This window comes from Pollicipes pollicipes, unplaced genomic scaffold, assembly GCF_011947565.3.
Source record: "Pollicipes pollicipes isolate AB1234 unplaced genomic scaffold, Ppol_2.1 Scaffold_3087;HRSCAF=3621_pilon_pilon_pilon, whole genome shotgun sequence".
NCBI lineage: Eukaryota > Metazoa > Arthropoda > Thecostraca > Pollicipedomorpha > Pollicipedidae > Pollicipes > Pollicipes pollicipes.
This window is the reverse complement of record NW_023596225.1, coordinates 29,941,989-29,963,967: the sequence shown is the minus strand read 5'-3', so window position 1 is coordinate 29,963,967 and position 21,979 is coordinate 29,941,989. Positions and strand designations below refer to the sequence as shown.

Below are 21,979 nucleotides of genomic sequence, written 5' to 3'. Positions count from 1 at the left end.
ACGGTAAAATCGCAACGGCGATCCGCCAGTAGAGTGCCAAGCCTGCGTCTCACACTCACACACCACACACCCCCATCTTACACACTCACACACCCCCGTCAGCGGCACCCCTGACCTATCAATGGGCGAGACCTGACCTGGAAGATGGAGGCGTTGGGTCGACTGAGCGCCGGTCCCAGCGGCACCTGGACCCGGTAGAGCCGCTCAGAGAACACCGGCGGTGAGTCGTTCTCGTCTAGCACGGTGACCATGACCCGGGCCGTGGAGGTCAGGGCCGGTGCTCCCCAGTCCGACACCGTCACCTGTCGGACCAGAGGACAGTGTCAGAGGGGTCATGACCTGGGCCGTGGAGGTCAGGGTCGGTACTCCCCAGTCAACACCATTACCTGTCGGACCAGAGGACAGTGTCAGAGGGTCATGACCTGGGCCGTGGAGGTCAGGGCCGGTACTCCCCAGTCCGACACCGTCACCTGTCGAACCAGAGGACAGTGTCAGAGGGGTCATGACTCGAGCCGTGGAGGTCAGGGCCGGTACTCCCCAGTCCGACAACGTCACCTGTCGAACCAGAGGACAGTGTCAGAGGGGTCATGACCCGAGCCGTGGAGGTCAGGGCCGGTACTCCCCAGTCCGACACCGTCACCTGTCGAACCAGAGGACAGTGTCAGAGGGGTCATAACCCGAGCCGTGGAGGTCAGGGCCGGTACTCCCCAGTCCGACACCGTCACCTGTCGGACCAGAGGGCAGTGTCAGAGGGGACGTGACCCGGGCCGTGGAGGTCAGGGCCGGTACTCGCCAGTCCGATACTGTCTAAACTGACGAACACTGTTAAGCTCAAATAAACTAACGGACTGACTGTTCTGAACGCTGCTAAAGAGTGACAAACGCACCGTTCACATGCACACAGCTGGTCACTGAGTCAGACACCGTGCACCCAGCACCACATCATAATTAGCCGCATCAGACAGGCGTCACGTGTTTGGGGATACTCGCATTTCAACCGAAATCCAATGTGTCATGACGTAGGACAAGATCCAGACAGCGAGCACCCGTCATGTTATCGTTGTGATTACCACAGACTGGCGACCACCAACCGTGGGGAAATGGTGACTTCATCCCTCATGAGTGTGCGCAACAGGAAAAATGGAGCGTCCGTCGCAATTACCACCATAAAGCATGGCAGTTGGCTTAGGTCACCCATCGTAGAAAGAGCTTATAAGGATCACAACGTCATTATTCACCGCGCGCCTCCACGAGAACTGGAGAGGACACGTCTTCATCAGCTGATAGCATCGCAGTAGTTTCGGTCACGACAGCGGCCAGCGGCGTCGGCCGCCGAGACCGGCGGACTGGGCAACGAAACGAATGTGCGAAGAGAGTGGATCGCGGTGAACGTTTCCAAACTCCGCGCCCATGTTTTGAAGAACTCTCCATAATACGGGGCAAGTTGAGTATTCTACTTGTATGTGCCACTGCAAATACCAGCAAATATATAATTCAGCGAAAAAAAAGGACAACACCATGCAGTATCGCGCGATCAGACAAGGACTAGTATCCAAGCAAATGACGCAAGCAACTCTAGATATCGGTGAATAACAAGCAAAATGAGTGTTGTAATTGACTCATAAAACACGATAAGGTGAGAACAATGGATGGCAGCGCGACAAGGACTATCTGTATTCAAAGCTGTCTGAAAAAAAAATGATTGGGAACATTACACCATAACCGCCCATGGACACGGGATATTATTCACGGTTCACAGATCCCTGATCTATAAAAAATGAGCGTTCTACAAGCGAACAACAAGGAACTGTGCCGCGAAATAAAAGACATGTACAGGGCGCATTTCAGTAAGTTTTGAAACTCATCCTGGTTTAATAGGGAGCTTGAATACAATGCGATACAGGAAATGCCCTCTGAATCCTTCCAACATCTCGATACGCTTAAATGTCCGAGACGCAATTATATCGAGTAAATATTCTTTGCTCTCCCAACACCAGCACTCAAGACACCGGATTCCGGCCGGAGCGAGGAGGCAGATTCACCAGCGACGGTTCACCAGCTGGTGCCTCATGCCTCGCCGGGTTGCTGAGCGCCGATGTGGCGCGAGCTCCAACTAACGCCTTCCGGTCCCAGACCAGCCCCCGCGCCAGCGTGTCATCGCCGAACCAGCCCCGCACTAGTGTCATCCCCGGGCCAGCCCCGGCACCAGCGTATCATCCGGACCAGCCCCGGCACCAGCGTGTCATCCCCGGACCAGCCCCCGCACCAGCATGTCACCGCGGGCCGGCCCCCGCACCGGCGTGTCACCCCCGGACCAGCCCCCGCACCAGCATGTCACCGCGGGCCGGCCCCCGCACCGGCGTGTCACCCCCGGACCAGCCCCCGCACCAGCGTGTCATCCCCGGACCAGCCCCCGCACCAGCATGTCACCGCGGGCCGGCCCCCGCACCGGCGTGTCACCCCCGGACCAGCCCCCCGCACCAGCGTGTCATCCCCGGACCAGCCCCCGCACCAGCGTGTCACCCCCGGACCAGCCCCCACACCGGCGTGTCATCCCCGGACCAGCCCCACACCAGCGTGTCACTGAGACACGTCACGAGGAGCAGCGCCCAGCCCGGATCCGACACCGTCCGCCTCTAATGTGCCGCTCGCACGTGACCGCCGGCCCCGGGTGCAATGTCGCCGCCAGGGCACGTCGCGGCCAGCTGGCGTGACCGGCTTCATCAGCGCTCATGAGCTGGCGCCGCTGGGTTCCGGGTCACCGGCGGCCGGCAGACGGCGGCGCTCGCACCGGCCGCCGACCGACGCGCGGCGCGGTGCGGAAGCGCCGTGTCCAGGCGGCGGCTGGTCGCTGCGGTCCGGAGCTCTGCTCACACACGACGGCTGTGATCGCGCGCGTTAGCCTGCGTCGAGATCCTGTCCTTCGAAACATGTCCTTCCCACCTTCAAAACATGACGAAGACGAAGGACAGACGCCAGCACATCACACCCGCGGCTGGCGGGGTAGCGCCGCGGCGTTCAACGTGATGCATCATCCGACGACGCGGCTCTCCGCCCACATGCAGACCCTGTGCGCGCGACACGACCCCGCGCGAACGGGACCGGACCTCCGCAGCCGTGGCCGGTGCGGCGCCGGCAGCCGGTGCAGCCTCCACGCCACACTTTCACCCCGCATGATTTACATACGTGGCTACCGCTAACTGATCCGGCGAAATGAAGGCGAGCCGTCGTGCATTAGCCGGCGCGGGCGCCGCCTCGGCCGGGGCCGGCCGAGAGCTCCGCTGAATGGTCCGTATTCATCTCCACTGGTTTGGGATCCGTTTACCATTTCGGTCGGATGGGCCGCGAGACGCCGCGGAATGAATGTACCCGGCGCCGCGGCGGTGGCAATGCCTACAGAGGACGAACAAAGCCTCACAGAATGAGCGCAGCTAATGACTTGAGCCGCCGTGGCGAGAGGGTTTGCAGCCGGCCAGCCCATGCAAGCGCCCGCCCAACACCGCAGGATAGCATCGGCGTGATCTAGCATCCCTCGTTGCCGGCCTGCCTGCACACGCCCTGCAGCTGGCCAGCTGTGGAGCGATACGGTCCGCCTCACCCCCATAACATTTATCTCGCAGCGGTCTTCCGATATCTTATTTAAATACCGGCACCGCGGAACAAATGGCCTGATAGCGTGTCCAGCTTTCCAGCGCGTACCGACCACGGCATCGGGGCGTCCGATGATGACGCCCCCCTCCCCCCGAACCGCACCCCAACCTCTCAGACACCTGCTGCTTCGCCACCGCCAGCCCGGCGCGTGTGGCGCCCGAGCCCATGAGCGGAGGCTCGCCTCTGACCCGGCAGCAGCGGCCAGGCCATCGCGGTCCGGCTGCTGACAGCCGGGGACGTCTGGGCCCGCGCCCGGCCCCGATAGTGTCGGACCGCGCCGCCGCCGCCGCTGCCGACGCCGCCGCCGCCGCCGCCGCTGCTGCCGCCGTCGCCGCCGTCACATCAGATAACGCAGCCGGCCGCGAATACATCACTGTTCGACGTCTCGCCGGTCTGCCCTGCGTCCACTGTTCAGGCACGATCAAATCACAGACGGGCTGCGGCCGCCAGCAAACCAAGGCATGTCAGCTCGCTTGAGGAACAAACCGTACAAAATAGGAAAACCAGTCCTGATCAGATCAACAGCAGCCATAATGTGGCACATTTTTTTCTGAATGTTGGAGCAAATCGCTAGGTGGCACGCGTATGCCAAGGTTTGGTCATTCAGAGCCAGTATGCCAGGAACGTAGTGAAATGCGAGCGAGAAATGCGTCACAGTTCCCTGCGTCCCATTCAACTTTCACATTTATCTGGGAGTTGACCCATTGTCACTCTAACAGCTTCCATCGGACGGGCCGCAAGATCCAAAACTACTTTACTGATGTTAACATGTCAATTTTACATCCATTCCAACTATGCGTCGCATTGAGCCTGATGAAATAGCCGTTTCGTGTCATTTGATTAAAACCCGGCGATACTTTCCGAAGTACAACATCACTAGACGATCTAAGCCCGTTGACTAAGACTGTGGAAGATCCGGGCTCAAGCCCTCTTAATATCCGACTTATCTGCGCGAAACAGATGCAGCATTACACCGCGCTGTAAACGCAGAAGTAAAACGTTTCCTTTCAAAGCTTGGGATCAGCCAGAAGCCACCACACCGGCTGATTCACAGGGGCAAATCGTACCCACAATTCCATTAGCATCGAACTACCCGCTTTTTTAAACGCTTGATCCCGGGGTTGAAAGGGAAAAGGTGTGTTTAAATTTCCAAACATGCCACACAACGAGCCGGCATGTTACCCACAACATGTACGAACAGCATCGCCAAATTGGGAGAGGACCTCTATCCGTAGGAATACAGCCAGCAAGCTGGCCAATCTGAGGGCATTACGCAACCACCACAACGCCGGACGCAAACAGTCGAGAAAAAAACCATCGTCACAGCGAAAGAAACATTCCGCGTGGTGTATAGCTTTCTCGAGCACCGTAAATCCCTGCGCCGAAATAAACCTGTCCCGTAGCACCAGGCGCCCAGACAGCGGGCTGACACAGATGGAGCGCACCTGACAGCCGTCCACACGTGGGACGGTGAGCCGGCCGGACCGACGGCACCATAAAACGCGCCGGCCGCGCTCGATGACATGTTCGGTCCGGCAGCACGTGAACGGCCTTGATCGGGGGCGAGGTGCGGTGCCCGCCGCGGTCGGCCGGCGGCGTCAGCTGACTGGCTGTTGCGCTTCCCAGTAGTGGCCATCGGGCGGGGCCTGAGACGGTGCGCCCTACAGGGCCTGTCGGTCGGCTGGAGACGGTCGTATCGACCACGGACGGCCCGCTGCACCGTTGACGGGTGGCATAGCCCTCACGCCAGTAATGTTTGGGCGACGACCTGAGCTGAGCCTCTCATGCTGGCAGTCCTTCACTGGCATAGTAAAACCAAATCGCTCTATAGTATTAACTGAGCCAATGAGCTTTTTTCATAGAATCGTTCACTTGTCCTACTGCAGTTTATGCATTAGTATGATATAAAAATGGCATCAGTTACTTTTTCTGCGGAAGCTAAAATACTGTAGAAAAACAAAATATATGTATTGGCTTTGCCGTGGGCTAGTGCCTTCTTGATCAGCTCGCATTCCGAAGGTAACAAAAACCTGAGTCGGCCTCATAAACATGCCACGATAATCGAGCATTCGATTGCTGAAAATTAAGCGAAAAAGTCACCAGATCAGACGATTCAATAGTCCACAAAAACGCGATTATATCAATAAAATCACAAAAAAATAGAGACTACCTTCTAGTGAATCCAATCATCACAAATAAATGACGCCGATCCGTCGAGCCCCGCCGGCCCCCCTGACCGCGTCGCCACCATCAGCCGCCACCCGGTGATCATCCGGCGCCGGCAGACGGTCGACCGCGGCTCTATTGGGGCGGGCCTTCCCCATTTCGCGGCCCATTGAGCCGAAAACGGTGGCGGCGGCCATGCAACGGAGCCTGATTGGGCGGCGCCGGCAGCGGCGCGTCGCCGGTGTGCGGGCCGCCGCACCGCCCTGGGGCGGCACCTGTCTCAGCCATGAGCCGCCGCACCGGCCTGGGGCGGCACCTACCTCTGCCACAAGCCGCCGCACCGGCCTGGGGCGGCACCTGTCTCATCCACGAGCCGCCGCACCGACCTGGTGCGGCACCTGCCTCAGCCACAAGCCGTCGCACCGGCCTGCGGCGGCACCTGCCTCAGCCACGAGCCGCCGCATCGACCTGGGGCAGCGCCTGCCTCAGCCACGAGCCGCCGCACCGGCCTGGGGCGGCACCTGCCTCAGCCACAAGCCGCCGCATCGACCTGGGGCAGCGCCTGCCTCAGCCACGAGCCGCCGCACCGGCCTGGCAATCTCTCGCCGCCGCACAGGTTCCATCGCCCGGGAGTAGTCTCGGGACGATCACGACTCGGCTCGAGCTCCGGCCTCCGCGGCCGCGCACTGCCCATACGTGAAGCCCAGGCAGACCAGTCCTGCCAAAACTGGCTATCGCACGCAAATCCGTAACGGTATCGAGCCGTTTGGTCCACCAGAACAAAGCATAAGCTGCCAACAGACATTTTCGTTGCAGCTGCATGTTGACACTGCCCTTCCCCGTCATCCCATTTGACGGGTTGGTTTGCATCCCTGTAAACCATGACAAAGTGCCGCCCATGTCCGCGTACCTGTCTGTGGGTTAGACCTGCCCTCATCTACCATCAGCGAGCTACAGTCACCCGACCGCCCAGCTCTTCCGCGCAGCTGAGCCCCCTGCTGACGGCCACTGTTGAATGGCGCTCCCGAGCCGGCGTCTCCAGGTCAGGGCTGCATAGCCGGACCTGTCCGAGCCTGACGCAGCAGCCCGCCAGCGCGATAGCTCCGTGGGAGCGGAGCGGACCGCAGCCGGGGACAGGGCCGGGGCCGGGGCCGGGCGCAGAGTCCGGCCGCGCCTCTCGCCCCCAGCCCGGGGACGCCGCCGGCCGGGGTCACGGTCAGCGGCGCCGCGCCGGCCGACGCCGGCGCCCCAGCCGTTGACGTCACCGAGTCAACAGCGGCTTACTGCCGCGCGCCGACCGCTCCCGGCCAACGACGATCGGCCGATGAGGCGCCGAGCAATTCGTGACCGAGGCCGGGAAACGGCGCGCGTCCGGCCGGGACCGGATCCACCGATCGGCCCGGCAGACCCGCGTCGCCGCCGGGGTTTAATTCACCACATGGCCTGTGCGCGCCGAGGTTCAAGCCGAGGGTGGGTGGGCGGCCAGTGCCCACACGTGGCTGGCCCACCAGCCAGGCGGGCCAAAGCGGCCTCGCGCCGGGGGGTGTACGCTTTGGACACCGCAAGCCTCGCTCTGGACACTACACGCTTCGCTCCGGGCACCTCACGCCTCGCTCTGGACACCACATACCTCGCTCTGAACATGACACACCTCGCTCTGAACACCACATTCCTCGCTCTGGACACCACACGCCTTGCTCTGGACACCGCACATCTCGTCCTGGACACCGTAAGCACGCTCTGGACACTACACGCCTCGCTCTGGACACCACACACTTCGCTCTGAATACCACACGCCTCGCTCTGGACACTACACACCTTGCTCTGGACACCGCACATCTCGCTCTGGATACAACACGACTCGCTCTGGACACCACATGCCTCGCTCTAAACACCACACGCCGTGCTTTGGACACCGCACATCTCGCTCTGGACGCCGCACGCCTCGCTCTGAAAACCGTACGCCTCGCTCTGACCACCACCCGCCCCGTCACTGCAGCGAAGCAGGCGGGCCGCACCCACCTCGAGCGTGAAGGCGTCGCGGGTCTCACGGTCCAGCACGCGCTCGGTGGTGGTGATCACACCTGGGGGCAGGAGGGGCGCGGGTCAGACCGTCCGCGCTCAGGCGACCGGCGCTCGGGGAGACAGAACAGCGCCGCGCCAGCCGCCGGCACAGACGGACGATTCGCGCCAGCTGCAGCAGATACGGCCGCTGGACTTCGACGCTGTGACAGGCGGGGCTCTGAGGTGCAGATCGGCCTCGAACCTCGTCCGTCCCAATCTGTCAACGCATGCAGCAATCCAGCTGTCAACCCCGCCCAGCACGTATGAGCCTCCACAGAATGCGACGTGCACGCAGTGGGTAGGCCTGCCGCGTGAGGCGGCCTCCCTCACATCCACCGCGTGCCGTGTTATCTGCCCCCGGTCTGCTCGGCTCAACGTGCATAAGCGAACATGACGAGCAGCCTTTCAATAGCGCTGTGCACAACGCTCAAGAAAAAGTCGCAACAATCGCCTTTCAAACGCCCAGGCATGCCCGCCAGCATCGCACGAGTAACGGTCAACGAGCTGCCGATGGTATGAGCTCAACTGGAATTTCCAGCGCGATTCGACTGCCGCCTTTCACAATAGGCCCTTCATGATCCGTTTTATCCAATTCAATAGACTGAAGCCGATTCTGGCAGGGCTGTTTTCGGCTTTGTTCCCAGTGCTATGATTCGTTTTAGCGTGCCTTCCAGTATACGGGGCACTCTCCGTCCAGCACCACTTTCACAAACAAGCTTGCAAAAATACCCATTGCTTGCTCTTCATGAATCATATGATCGAGCACCGGCCCCACAGACGACCCGTCGGGAGTCCGACCGTCAACAAGACCAGAGCAGGGTTCCTGCGCGGAGGACGCCAGCTGGCGAAGGACTCCCACGGCAGTCGCGGTATTGTACCATCACTTACCGCTCTCCTTAATCTCATAGCCCTGAATGGTCATTACTGGCCAAAATAGAACAGAGCTGAACCAACCCACACCCAACCAGACGAATCCTGTACGTGCTTTCTGTCTGGAATATTCCCGTTTCTCGGAGCCTGGTAGTGTTCCCACCCCGTCAGACTTCAAGAAGCGCCCTCAGCTGAATCTGGGTTCAGTGTAGACCACCCACTTGCGTTCAGGCCCACTGTAGTGGCACCGTCTCAACTTGCACGAGAGTCCAGCTGCGGTGTGCTCACCTGTGTACTGGCCCAGCTAAAGTGTGCTCACCTGTGTCCGGGTCCGGCTGCAGCATGCTCACCTGTGCCAGGGTCCGGCTCAGTATGCTCAGCTGTGTCCTGGCCCAGCCGCGGTGTGCTCACCTGTGTCCGGGTCGGGCTTCAGTGTGCTCACCTGTGCCCGGGTCCGGCTACAGTGTGCTCACCTGTGTCCGGGTCCATGCTGAAGAGACTCTGCGGGTTACCGCCGGCTATGCGGTAGCGCAGTGGTCCGGCCCCGTCCCGGTCTGAGGCCGTGACCCTGGTGACCCGCGTGCCCGGGGCGGAGTTCTCCAACACCTCGGCCCGGTACACCGGCTCAGACGTCAGCGGGTAGTTGTCGTTCTCGTCCTCCACCTCTATGTAGACCTGAACAAACACAGAACACTCGAGTCAGATGGTAGCTGTCGTTCTCGTCCTCAGCCTCTATGCACACCTGCACAAACACGGAACACTTGTGCCAGCAGGTAGTTGTCGTTCTCGTCCTCAACCTCCGTGTAGACCTGCACAAATACAAAACACTTCTGCCAGCAGGTAGCTGTCGTTCTCGTCCTCAACCTCTTTATAGAACTGCACGAACACAAAACACTCGAGTCAGCAGGTAGCTGTCGTTCTCACCCTCAACCTCTATGTAGACATGCACAAACACAAAACACTTGTGCCAGCAGGTAGCTGTCGTTCCCGTCCCCAACCTCTATGTAGACCTGCACAAACACAGAACACTTGTGCCGGCAGGTAGCTGTCAGTCCATTCCACTATGTGCACTCATATGCAGACATGGGACTTGCGCTGGCAGGGCAGGCAGTCCAAACTCTACCGCGCCTCCATGATAGACAAGCACGCACACAAAACAGCAGCCGCTTATAGCTCCAGCTGGGCTTTTCCACCGTTTGACCTCTGTGCAGACCTGTCCCGTACGAGCAGCCGTGTCATGAGCAGCCGTGTCAAACGGAGCCGGAGTTGACAAGATCCCAGCCACGGAGACCGCCGACCCGAGCTGGGCCGCCATTACAAACTTTTCTCATAACGCGGACCCGCACCCGGCCATTATAATCTCCACCAACTGCGTTCACGCGTTAAATAGCCCGCCGGCCGGCCACCGCCGACGGCAGAGGCCAAAGGTAGACGGTTAAACCAACCACCAAGCTGATAACAACGGAGATTGCGTGGGCTCTGATGGGTGCTGGGGACAATGCGGGCTCCGCAGGGTAATGGGCTGGTTTTTCCGTCATTACACACTACAGTGCCGCACAGATACTGCGGGCGGAGCAATCCCTGTTTCAGAAGCCCCATGGCAGCCGTTCACAAGAGCACTCGGCACATGAGGTTGGACGGTCCACGCATCTCCAGTCGGAGATTGCGTGGGCTCTGATGGGTGCTGGGGACAATGTCAGTCCCGCAGGGTAATGGGCTGGTTTTGACGTCATTACACACTACAGTACCGTACAGATACTGCGGGCGGAGCAGCCCCCGCCTCAGAAGCCCAATGGCAGCCGTCCGTAAGAGCAGACGGCACGTGAGGTCAGACGGTCCACGCACCTCCAGTCGCGCCGACAGCGGGACGGCGCCGGAGTCCTTGGCGTACACGGTCAGCCAGTAGCTGGACTGGGTCTCCCGGTCCAGCACGTCCCTCGTGTAGATGCCTGTCGGGAGAGAAACAGACGTGACGCTGCTGTTTTCCGGTGCAGCGGAGCAGCGTCCTTCGCCGGACTCAGCCACTATCAACACATGCCGCACCCAAACGTCAACAAACCGCATTTTACGAGCCCAGTCACTGGCCAATGCGCGCAAAGGGGCCTCACAATCATGCGATCATTTGTCAAGACTTCCGGCCTCCCATGGCTTATCACGATATCGGCCCAGGCCTCTAAAACGCCGCTGCGATCGCTCAGCGTGCTGTTGCACGCGGGTCGTAGCCTCTAGTCTGCGGCACCATCTTCATGTTCAACTCTAACACCAGCAACACATGCGCCCAGCTTCGGCCTACAACGCAACATCGCACGTTACTACATTGTCTAGCCTCAACAACACAACACCGGCAACGGCTCCAATGCAACACCACAAAACGGGGCGCAATCTCCAACACGCGATATGTGCGGCAATGGCCGGCGTTACGGCTGGACCAGCTGGGCCGCCCTGCCGCGGCCGCCACCGGTCGGGCGGCCCTCCCAGGCCGCCTGCAGCAGCAGCGGCGCACGCGTGCCCGATCCATCAGCGGCCGCGTGCAGACGCCGGGATCCGCCCAGTCACCGCGGCGCGCCGGCCGCGCCGGCCACGCCGGCCCGCACACGCTCCCTCACCGCACTGGCTAGGCCACCACCACCGCTCAGAGGAACGGCCGTGCCCCACCCACCGAGACGGCAGCTCCAACCCCCGCGCCCGGCCCTTCGCTGGAGCGGAGACAAGCGGCAGACGCGTGCGGCCTGGCCACCGGCTAGCATGTCTCAGCCGGCTCTCTCCGCTTCGCCGGTGCAGCTTTGAAGCGGCCGTGTCGATGACACTTAGAAACAGCGCTGCCCGCCCTCGGGACACTTCTTCTGGGAAATGAGCTGTACGGCTTAGAGTCCGAGCCCCACGCTTGCTCCATCATTAGCACGAGATGCAGCTCACACGTGAACTCGCCCGGTGCATCCGCGCGCGCCGAGCCCCCCAGCGCACAACAGCTCTGAATAACTTATGCCGCTAGATGGGCGCCCGCGCCTCGCGGGCCAAAAAGCGCGCCAGCGGTAGCGAGCGGGGATCGAAGAGGCGTCCGCCAGCACGTGTCACGGCACGGGAAAAAGCGCGCCAAGTGAACAGGACGCTTGCAATGAATGCCCCCGTCGCGCGCAAAGTGGCCGTCCATTAGCTTGGACAGAGGCGCGAGGCGCCAGCCGGCAGCGGCGGTGCCGGTCCGGTGCCGTCAGGCCAGTCAGCCACTCAGCTGCTGAGTCACCGCCGGGCCCGGCTCCGCGCGGCGGCCCTCCCCGCCGGCGCCGGCACCACGCAGGGCGCGCCGGCACCGGCGGCCACGGCAGACGTCTTGTTACCGGCCCGGGCGGACCGGACGCTGTTACCGCGGTCCGATCGGGTAGAAGGGCGATGGCGCACGGACGCGACGCGAGTCGCGGCCGAAGACGTCAGAGAAACGGCCGATAGATCCGGCAATATTTACTCAAATGTCGCAAAGGGAGTCAGAACAGGTACGGTGCGTGGGGCGCACCCAGAGGCCACTTAAAATGGTTTCGTTGATGACCCTCAGGTGCATAAGCCGTGTGGATAACGCCCGCTAAACGAGACAAAACACGCCTGCGCAATTGCCACAAAGCTCTCCTCCTCAGAGATCGCACAGCCCTCATCCACAATGAGCACAAGCCTATGCAGATACGCGAGTCGCTCTGACAATACGCACATCTTTGAGGGGCCCGGATGTGTCCCACCCGGTAATTAATGGCGACGTGACGACAGGTCAGGTCAGCAAGAGGTGGCGCCATTCGACAATATCTTCGACTGAAAACGATCCCTGACGTGATGAAGATTCAACTGTGTGGGTAAATTTACGCCTAAAACAGGGCCCACTCCACAACACGGCCAAGGACTGTCGAATGGGAATGCATCGGAGAGACGCAGCTTACGGTCACCAGAAAGGCAAGAGGGCAACTGCTAATATCAGCTAGTGACATCCATGACCGCAAACATTAGGCCTGCTGACATCTCCTGGCGCCCAGTACAGCCTCCAAACGTGCCGACAATTGACCGATCTATGTGACCACGGGACCGGGAGATGACGCGCAAGCGGCGTGGCCTCGGCGTCGGTCTCGGCCCGGCACCCTGCGTCCGCCGGGTCAGAGGACCGGAGCGGCATCGACGCCGTTCGGCCAGGTCACGGCAGGTCATCTGCCAGAGAAATGACCGGTCACGGCACCGGATGTCACTTCTCTGGAGCGCGGATGTCTGACGACCATTCGTTGGCAACTCCAGAACGGCTCTGCCGCCTGGTGACTTTTTTGTGAGCGGCGGCACTCGGTTGTCCAAGGAACAGAGACGGGAGAGAAGAGTCGGTTGTCGGTGAAATAGGAGCCGGTTGTCGGTGGGACAAAGATGGGAGAGAGGAGCCCGCTGTCGGTGGAACAGAGACAGAAGAGAGGAGTCGTTTGTCCGTGGGATAGAAATGGAGGGAGGCACGGAGAAGGCACGAGGTAATACAGAAGCCGTAGCACCGATCTTGTGAGACGCAAAATAAAAAGCCGGGTAAATGTTTTCCGTTACGTATTCAGCATTCCCTTTTTCCATGTTTGCTTTAACTTCGGCGCAATTATGACATCGCTGAATCCGAAAGGTGACAGAAGTCAGAAGTCTTTACGTGTCACTCTTCTGTGAACCCCCTTCTGTGAAAGGCAATCAACATATCTAACATCACTGGCTCCGATGCTTCGTTAGAAATGCTGAATTTTATAGGCGACAACTTTCCAACGGCTTTGAACTGTACAGCCTCACGCTCACTTCTGGGCGTGACTGCCTAACGGCCCTCCCGCGTGCCGCAGCCGGCCGTGAGCTGCGGCCGCCGACGGCGCGATATTGTGTGGACGAACCCGGGACGAGCGGCCATATCCGGCCGTAGCAGTTGACACTCGGGTCCGGCGGCGGCCGGCGGCAGCCGCGCCGCACACCGGTCGCCAGTGGGCGCCGCTTCACGGCAGGACGCGATAGAGGCATAGGCGCGGAACCCCCCACATGGTGAGCGCACTGCCAAACGGGGTTATGAACAGCTAGTGTGGACGATCGACACGCCCCCTGCCACGACCTGCGACACAATCACGATCAGAAAAAAAGACCAAGGGAATGGTGCAGAGGCAGGCCACTCGTTTCAAAGGCGGTGCTGCACAGATGGCAACATAAGCACAGGTCTGCACCGACGCAAGCGAAGTTAACAGAAAAAGAGACACATGATATGTTCCTAAGCTGGAAAAGCCGGCCTTGAAAAATACGAAGCGTCGGTCAAACACAAATTCTTAGCAGGAATTCAGACCTGTCATGCTTGCACCAAGAAATGGCAACGCTGTTCAGAACAGAAGCAAGAACGCACTGCGAAAGCGAAAAACCGCCCGCGGCCATTCGCCGCAACACGGGCTCGAAGGCCCGCTGGGTTTTTGCGCAGGGCCGCGCATTCGCTGACACAGGGGATTAGTTAGGTGGCAAAAACACAACGAGGTGTAGCGTTTCACGGCGGCACGCCGCCTGAGGCCGCATTTCAGCCGTCCATCAGAGCCGCCGGCGCTGACCGGGCCGACCTCTGACCAGGTTCAGAGGTCGGCCAGTGCGGACTCAATCCCCCCCTCTCCGCGTCGCTCCATGGTGGATGTTTAAAGGGTATCTAGTTATCTCTTGTATCCAATGACCGTCAAGTCGTGAGGATTGAGGAGAAGCAGCGTGGATTCGGGCGCCAACTCGCGCGTTCCTTCCAGCTCTGACTCTGGCTGCGAACAATAAGTTCCAGCCCACACCGAATCTAAATCACCAAAATACGGGCCGAGTTAGGAATAGACCCGATGGAGTCAACTCCCGTTAAGACAGTTTGGAAGATAGCACGTTTTATGGGTTTCACTGACGCCTATTGGGACCTTTATTTCGATAAGAGCGGCATAGCACTACGTCGTTCGGTACACATGTGAGCTGTATGACTGAGAACATAGCCGGCATCATTTATGGACTACACCGGAGCCAAGCAAGAATCTGGTCAGATTCATCTGTCATGGTATTGATGAAAACCCATTCAACTGCCTCCCTTTTCAATTCACTTCCCGTTGCGGTGTTTGTCTCCGTTCAATCGCTGGCATATCTTAGTGGAAGCCAGTGATAATCCATGAACCGCTATGATCTGCTTACCAACACAGGGCATGCTTCGCCCACAGAGCGGTGTCCATTGCTGCCCGCCGCTCACCTGTTTCGTTGATGGAGAAGTGTCCGACGCCGCTGCCGCCGCGGATCGAGTAGGTCAGGTCGGAGTTGGGGCCGGCCGGGTCGGCGTCGGTGGCGCGCACGGCCAGCACGAACGTGCCCGACGGCCGGCCCTCCAGCACAGAGCCGCGCACCGCCACGGCGCCGCCGAACGACGGCGCAAAGTAGTTCTCGTTGACATCCACCACCTGGACGACCAGGTAGGCGACAGCCGATAGCGGCGGCGAGCCGTCGTCGCGCGCCTCCACCGTCACGTTGTAGATCTGGCGCTGCTCGAAGTCGAGCGGCTCCAGCAGGCGGACGGCACCAGACCTGCGGTCCACACCGAACCGGCCGTGGCCGCCGGCCGTCACCTGGTACGAGACGGGCTCGGCAGCGCCCGGCCGGTCCGGGTCCACGGCGTCCAGCGTCACCAGCACGGCGCCCACCGGCAGGTCCTCGCTGGCGCGCACCTGGTACAGCGGCCGCGAGAAGCGCGGCGCGTTGTCGTTCACGTCCAGCACGTCCACGTGCACGACGGCGTGCGAGACGAGTGGCCGCGAGGCCGAGCCGTCGCGGGCGGCCACGCGCAGCCGGTAGCTGCTCTGGCGCTCGCGGTCCAGCGCACGCACCTGGCTCACCAGGCCGGTGTGCTGGTCCACGGCGAAGTCGGCCGTGTCCGTCAACAGCTTGAACGAGACGCGCCCGTTGGCTCCCTCGTCCGGGTCCGAGGCGTTCAGGCGCACCACCGGCTGGCCGGCCGGCCGCGTCTCCGGGTAGAAGAACGTGAACGACGAGCGCTCAAGGCGCGGCGCGTTGTCGTTCACATCCAGCACGTGCACGACGAGCATGAGGCTGGCGCAGAGCTGCGGCCGGCCGCGGTCGCACGCCGTCACGTTCAGCCGGTAGAGGGCGGTGCGCTCGCGGTCCAGCCGGCAGGCCACGCTTACGTTACCGCCGTCCATGTCGATGCTGAACGCCGAGTCGTCGTCGCCGTCGGCGATGGCGAACACCAGCAGGCCGTTGAAGCCGAGGTCCTTGTCGTGGCCGATGACGGTGGTGAGGTGGGCGCCGAGCGGCGCCGCCTCGCTCACCTCCAGCTCGCCGGCCGGCTCGGCAGACAGCTGCGGTCGGTGGTAGTTGGTGCCGTACCGGCTGGACGACACCACCGTGAACGGGTCGCGCGGCCGGTTGTTCTGCTCGGCCGTGGCCAGCAGCCGGCGGTAGCGGCCGGCCACGCCCGTGTCCTTGCACTCAAGCCGCACGCTGGCGCCGCCGAGCGGCCGCTCGCCGCTGCCCACCAGCTGCAGCCGCAACCGCGTCTCGTCCGAGAAGTGCTGGCCGTCGTTGGCCATCACGCCTAGCCGCCGCTCGTCGCTGGCCAGGTCAGCCAGGTCGCAGTTGACCCGCAGCGAGCCCAGCCGCTCGTCCAGCCGGAAGCAGCCGTCCTCGTTGCCCGACACCAGCCGGTAGCTGACCACGGCGCCCTCGTCGAAGTCGATGGCTGACAGCACCATGATCTCGGTGCCGACGGCGGCGCGCCGCGACAGCCGGCCGTGGCAGTCGACCTTTTCGAACTGCGGCCGGTTGTCGTTGACGTTGCGCAGGCGCACCGTCACCGTCGTCTCCGTCTGCCAGCGGTACGGCTTGCCCCAATCGGAGACGCGCACGCGCAGCACGTACTGGCGCCGCTGCGTCTCGTAGTCGAGCATCTCCGAAGTGGTGATGGTGCCGTCAAAGTGGTTGATGACGAACGGCACCGGCTCCGTGTTGGCGATCGAGTACGAGAGGAAGGCGTTCTCGCTCTGGTCGGCGTCCTCGGCCGTCACGCGCGTCACGTAGTGCTCGGCCGGCTCGTTCTCGTCCACGGCTGCCTGCGTGTTGGGCGTGCCGAAGCGCGGCGCGTTGTCGTTCTCATCGAGCACGGTGACGGTGACACGGGCTGAGCCCTGGCGCTGCCGGCCGCCGTGGCCTTGGTCCAGCGCCGACACCGTCAGCGCGTAGAACGCCTTCGTCTCGGCGTCCAGCGGCCGCGCCAGCCACAGCAGGCCGGTGGCGGCGTTGATGGCGAACTCGCCGCCCTCGTTGCCGGCCGCTATGGCGTAGCGCACCTGGGCGTTGACGCCGTGGTCAGAGTCGCTGGCGCGCAGCCGCACCAGGGCCGTGTGCGCCAGCGCCGTCTCGCGCACCGTCACGTCGTACACCTCGCGCGTGAACGCCGGCGCGTGGTCGTTGAAGTCCATCACGCGCACGCGCACCGACAGGAATGAAGAGCGCGGTGGCGTACCGCGGTCGGTGGCGTTCAGCGTCAGGTTGAAGCCGTAGGGCGCGCTCTCGCGGTCCAGCGGGTCGGCCACGCCCACCAGGAACTCGCCGGCGGTCGTGCCGGACAGCACGCGGAACCGCCGCTCCGGGTCGCCGTCCACGATGCGCACGCCCGCCACCTGGCCGTGCACGCCCTCGTCGCGGTCGATGACGTGCACGATGGCGTATACGTCCATGCTGGAGTGTTCAACCACCTCGGCCAGGTGCGTCACGTGCATCACCGGGTCAAACAGGTTGACGGGCCGCACGCGCACGCGCAGCCGCGCCAGGCCCGGCACGTCCATGTCGTTGAGGCCGCGGTCACGAGCCACGGCCGTCAGCTGGAACTCGGGCCGTTGCCGGTGGCTGAGCCGGCGCGCCAGCGTCACGCGGCCAGAGCTGGGCTCGATGGCGAAGTGCGGCTCCGACTCCAGCAGGCTGTAGTACACCTGGCCGTTGATGCCCTCGTCGGCGTCGTCGGCATGCAGCTGCGTCACCAGGCCGTGCACCGGCAGGTCCTCGGCCACCTCCACGTCGTACTCGGCCGCGTCGAACCACGGGTTCAGGTCGTTCCTGTCCAGCACGCGCACGCGCACCTCGGCGAAGGCCGGCGACCGGCCGTAGCGGCGTCGGCCGCGCTCCACCGCGCGCACCTTCAGGCGAAACTCGGCCTGCCGCTCGCGGTTCAGCACGTCCGCGTGCCCGGTGCGTGTGCGCACGCGCAGGAAGCAGAAGTCACCGACCGTCTGCTGCTGCGCCTTGAAGAAGCCGTCCGGGTCGCCGCCGACGATCTTGTAGCGGATGTCGGCGCCGGCCAGCTCGGGCCGCAGCCGGACACCCATCGGGCCGGCGCTCACCACGTACTCCTTGCCCACGTTGTTCTCGTAGATGGAGGCGTTGTAGAGGGCGCTGGTAAAGCTGAACCGTGGCTCCGGCCTGCCGCTGGCGGCGGCGGCCAGACCGGACGTCAGCAGACACAGGGCGGCCGGCAGCAGCAGGGGCGCCAGCCGGAGGCGCCGCCGCCGGGCGCCAGACGAGGGCGCCATGTCGCCGACAGCCGGCGGTCACTCTGCACTGCCTGCGGCACACGAGGGCGGAGCGTGAGCGTGCGGTACCAGCCGTGCCCCTCGACAGTCCTTCCGACACGGCGTTCGCACGCCGACTGAGCGGCCAGGCGACGGAGCCGCGCGGCCGGCCGGCCGGCCGGGCAGGGGGCGCGGCCGGCGGCCGGCGCCGAACCCGCGTACGCCGCCGCCGCCGCCACCACCGCACCGGCATGCCACGGCTCACACCAGAGCTGGTGTCAATCGTGTGCACATGTCTGGGACGTGTGAGCATTCGGTGACGAAAGCCCACGCGGCACAAGCAGGTTGTCGCACAAAATTGAGAGATCGGATTCTGAAGCGAGGCGACAGTCGTTACACACGGGCGGTTGAAAGTTGATATGGAAACACGACCGTACTCAAAACATAACATCACAAATAAACTCACGGCAACTTAATTCTCGACTGAAGCGACGAACCGGCACACATTTACGGCGTTACATTGTGGTGGCAACTCTGAATGCTTAGAATCAGGGAAGATTATGACATAAACCGCACGTTCGCACGGATCCACCAGAGGCGCGTCGCAACCTTTTCGGCTAGCACAGCAGCTCCAAGCTCGATTTTCAAACAACTTTACGACCATGGTATCTTGTTTGGTTTGCTGCTCTGCAGTAAACAACCAGATGGTCATGTGTCGTAGCCTCCGCATGATCGACGTGAGTCACAATGCCCGTACAGTGCGGTCACTGGACACGGACCGCGCTATCGTCAGCTCACCACATATTTGGCCCGATAACATCACACCACTGACGTCACCAGATCCAGCATGCCATCCCGCATACGTCCCGGTCTGTTCATGGTCATGACGACACGCTGCCAGCTCGCTCGACCGCCAGCCTCGGGCCGCCATGAGTCGATAAAAGCGCGCTCACAATATGATATAATTGAATCCATCTGGTTAAACTTCTGGCTTCCAGCTCGTCAGCCGCCCACATAGCCTCCATTAACGGTTTCCTTTTTACAAAATTTAAAAGGCCGTGCAAAACCATCGCCGGGCTTTTTGTCATGGCAGCAATGGCATCAGTCGCGGCGTCCAACAGTATTGAGAACGAAAGGAACGAATATGGATGGGCGTGCACAAAAAGCTTGAAAGCGTCCAGAGGCGACGCTGTTAAAGTTTCCGTCCAATTTCTTTCGAATAGACCTGCACTTGCTTTTAAGCCAGTGACGCCTTCCACGAGTTTAGGTCGTTTGCGCTTCGACGCCTCCAAATTGGACACCGCGGGTGGTAGACGGCTGCCGGGAGGAACCACCGGCCGGTAGCTTAACTTCCTATCGGACAAATCTCGACTTATCCCCGGAACGGAGGTTTGGACACGACGACTGGTAAACAGCTTCACCACGCAACGACGACTGGTAAACAGGTCGGCCACGCGCCGCATGTGTCGGGGCTCCATTGCGAACTTTTGATGTGGCGTTACGCAGTCGAGCGCAACGAAGACAATGCAGCGCCGTGCGGGCGAACCTGGCAGTCTGGCATTCTTCTCAGGGCAAGTCAACAGAACAAACTGGTTTAGTCAGGTGATTTGCCCATGTTTCAGCGTCGTCAAATAAATGTCTACAAATCAGAGCGAGAGCGAGGGACAGAGACAGAGACAGAGACAGAGACAGAGACAGAGACAGAGACGGAGAGAGAGAGAGGAGAGAGTAGGGAGGGAGAGAGAGAAGCAGACAGACAGACAGACAGACAGACAGACAGACAGACAGACAGACAGACAGACGGAGAGGGAGGGAGAAAAGAGACATTCCCTCCACGAGCATCTCATTTAGTAGCGTGATTTGTCTGCTTATCGAATTATTAGCCGTTTTCAAGAAGGATTACGTCTCAAGCTTTTATGACTTTAAATAAATACACTTCGGATTTTTTAGCCACACTCCTTTTTTGACGATTTACCGCCAAAAAAGTCCCGCAGATTTTTAAGAACATGTCTGGAAAGATGCACAATTTCACAGAACCACAGCAAGCTGGCTATAAGCAAGACTATGCCTTAAAGGACAGCTTTGATGACAGATCTCTTTCCACCGACACTTTTCGAAGCTTATTAAAAATATTCGGCTGCACCTCTGGCGCAGAGGCGACAAAACAAAATCCTTGATTCTTGTAGCTTCCGTTTACTAAATATGCAGCACTTACGGAGTCCACTTACGGTATTTACAGTTTGCTTACAATACTTACAGAGCTTGCAGGGATTGCATCCCTTAATATGATCGCAGATGAGTCGTCCTTGAGTGAAATGATCCTCAAATCTCGCCTCGCTCCACACAGCAGCGATGTAAACAATGGAGCAGCCGGCTTCCATCAACCTCCACCGATGCATACTGCTGATTGCCAGGCCTAGTGTTCCCCTACAGTTTGGCTGCACTTAAGGCCTGGGGTGGAGAAAATGGCTGTAAAGGTTCTCGTTTAGCTTAACAAACTTACTCGTATTTGCACACATGTGTTTGCGTACTGCATGTTAATCGAACTGCATAAAAGCAATGGCTTCCTTGGCGGAGCGTTTAGCACATACAACTCCAGAAAAACAAACATATTTAGACCTTTAAAAGCTTTTCCTGCATTAATCCACCGTGAAAACGGCTATCATCACACACTGCTGCTTCTAAGTCTCCGAGTGAAATTTGGATCGCAAAGATTATTGTCGATCACTAACTAGATTGACCTGAAAGTTAATATATCAACACATTGTGCACCACTGCCGGGAGCTGTCGGTCCCATTCACCTTTTCATTCCACAGTGGCATTTCACACATTTAAGCGATTTAAGCGGTAACAGTAAATTAAACAGATCATAACAGGATGGTGACCTCGCTGACTTTACACCACTCTGATCTGCCTAATGGTTACTTGTTTCTTTTCTGTTGACTTCAAGCCCAATGCACTCATTCGGTCAGCGCCACATACTTACGGAGACGTGGTGCCGTAGCCTCCGAAAAGTCAACAGGGGTCACGGATCTAAGCGGCGGTTGAAATTTAGGTTGTGTTCAAGTACCTTTTGACACTTTGCTGTTTATTGGTGTTTGCGGGCGCGCCGACTGCGGTGGTCACTGGGCGCCTATATTTTCTGGCAACATCTGCCGCTGCTGCCCGTCAAGAGCGAACCGAACGGGTGGGCAGACGCTTCGTTCCAAGCAAATAACCGATGATGCCGATGGGCAATGTGATTGTGCGACAAACACTCCTGGTTGGTGCAAGTTCCGTATATGCAGTCCTTGTAACAAAGCAGTTAAACAGCTCCACAAACAGATAAGCTAGAGGTACTGTTTTAACAATACTCGGTAAAGCAGGGAAACTAGTATTACACCAGATAAGAGCTCGACTCCGACATTAGACATAAAAATGACCTGAGTAAATCTTGTTAAGCTTAGGAAGAGATATCGAATGTCTCTCGTCTCATCTCGTCTCGTCTCGTTTAGCTTTGTTTAGCTCGTCTCTCTAGTCCATTCCAATCCGAAGGAACCAGGGGCGGGACATGTTGATATCCCCTCCTCCACCTCCACCTCCACCTCCCACCCCCAACCCCGCAACCCCCACCACCGATCAGGGCTAAGTTGGCGCGGACCACCGTTCGTGCGATGGTCAGCATGCACATAAATGAG

General features: G+C 60.2%; 1 protein-coding gene across 1 annotated transcript in view; it reads right to left on the bottom strand.

Moving 5' to 3' along the window:
* Window positions 1-18,415, bottom strand: part of LOC119090019 (protocadherin Fat 3) — a 70,585-nt gene extending 52,170 nt beyond the window's left edge. Inside the window, exons 1-5 of the mRNA XM_037212816.1 lie at window positions 14,978-18,415; window positions 10,597-10,700; window positions 9,225-9,426; window positions 7,840-7,901; window positions 138-302 (exon numbers count right to left, since the gene is read on the bottom strand). Of these exons, the coding sequence (XP_037068711.1) occupies window positions 138-302; window positions 7,840-7,901; window positions 9,225-9,426; window positions 10,597-10,700; window positions 14,978-18,323 (3,879 nt within the window). The 5' untranslated portion in view covers window positions 18,324-18,415. The remainder of the gene's footprint in view (window positions 1-137; window positions 303-7,839; window positions 7,902-9,224; window positions 9,427-10,596; window positions 10,701-14,977) is intronic.
* Window positions 18,416-21,979: the final 3,564 nt, after the last annotated feature.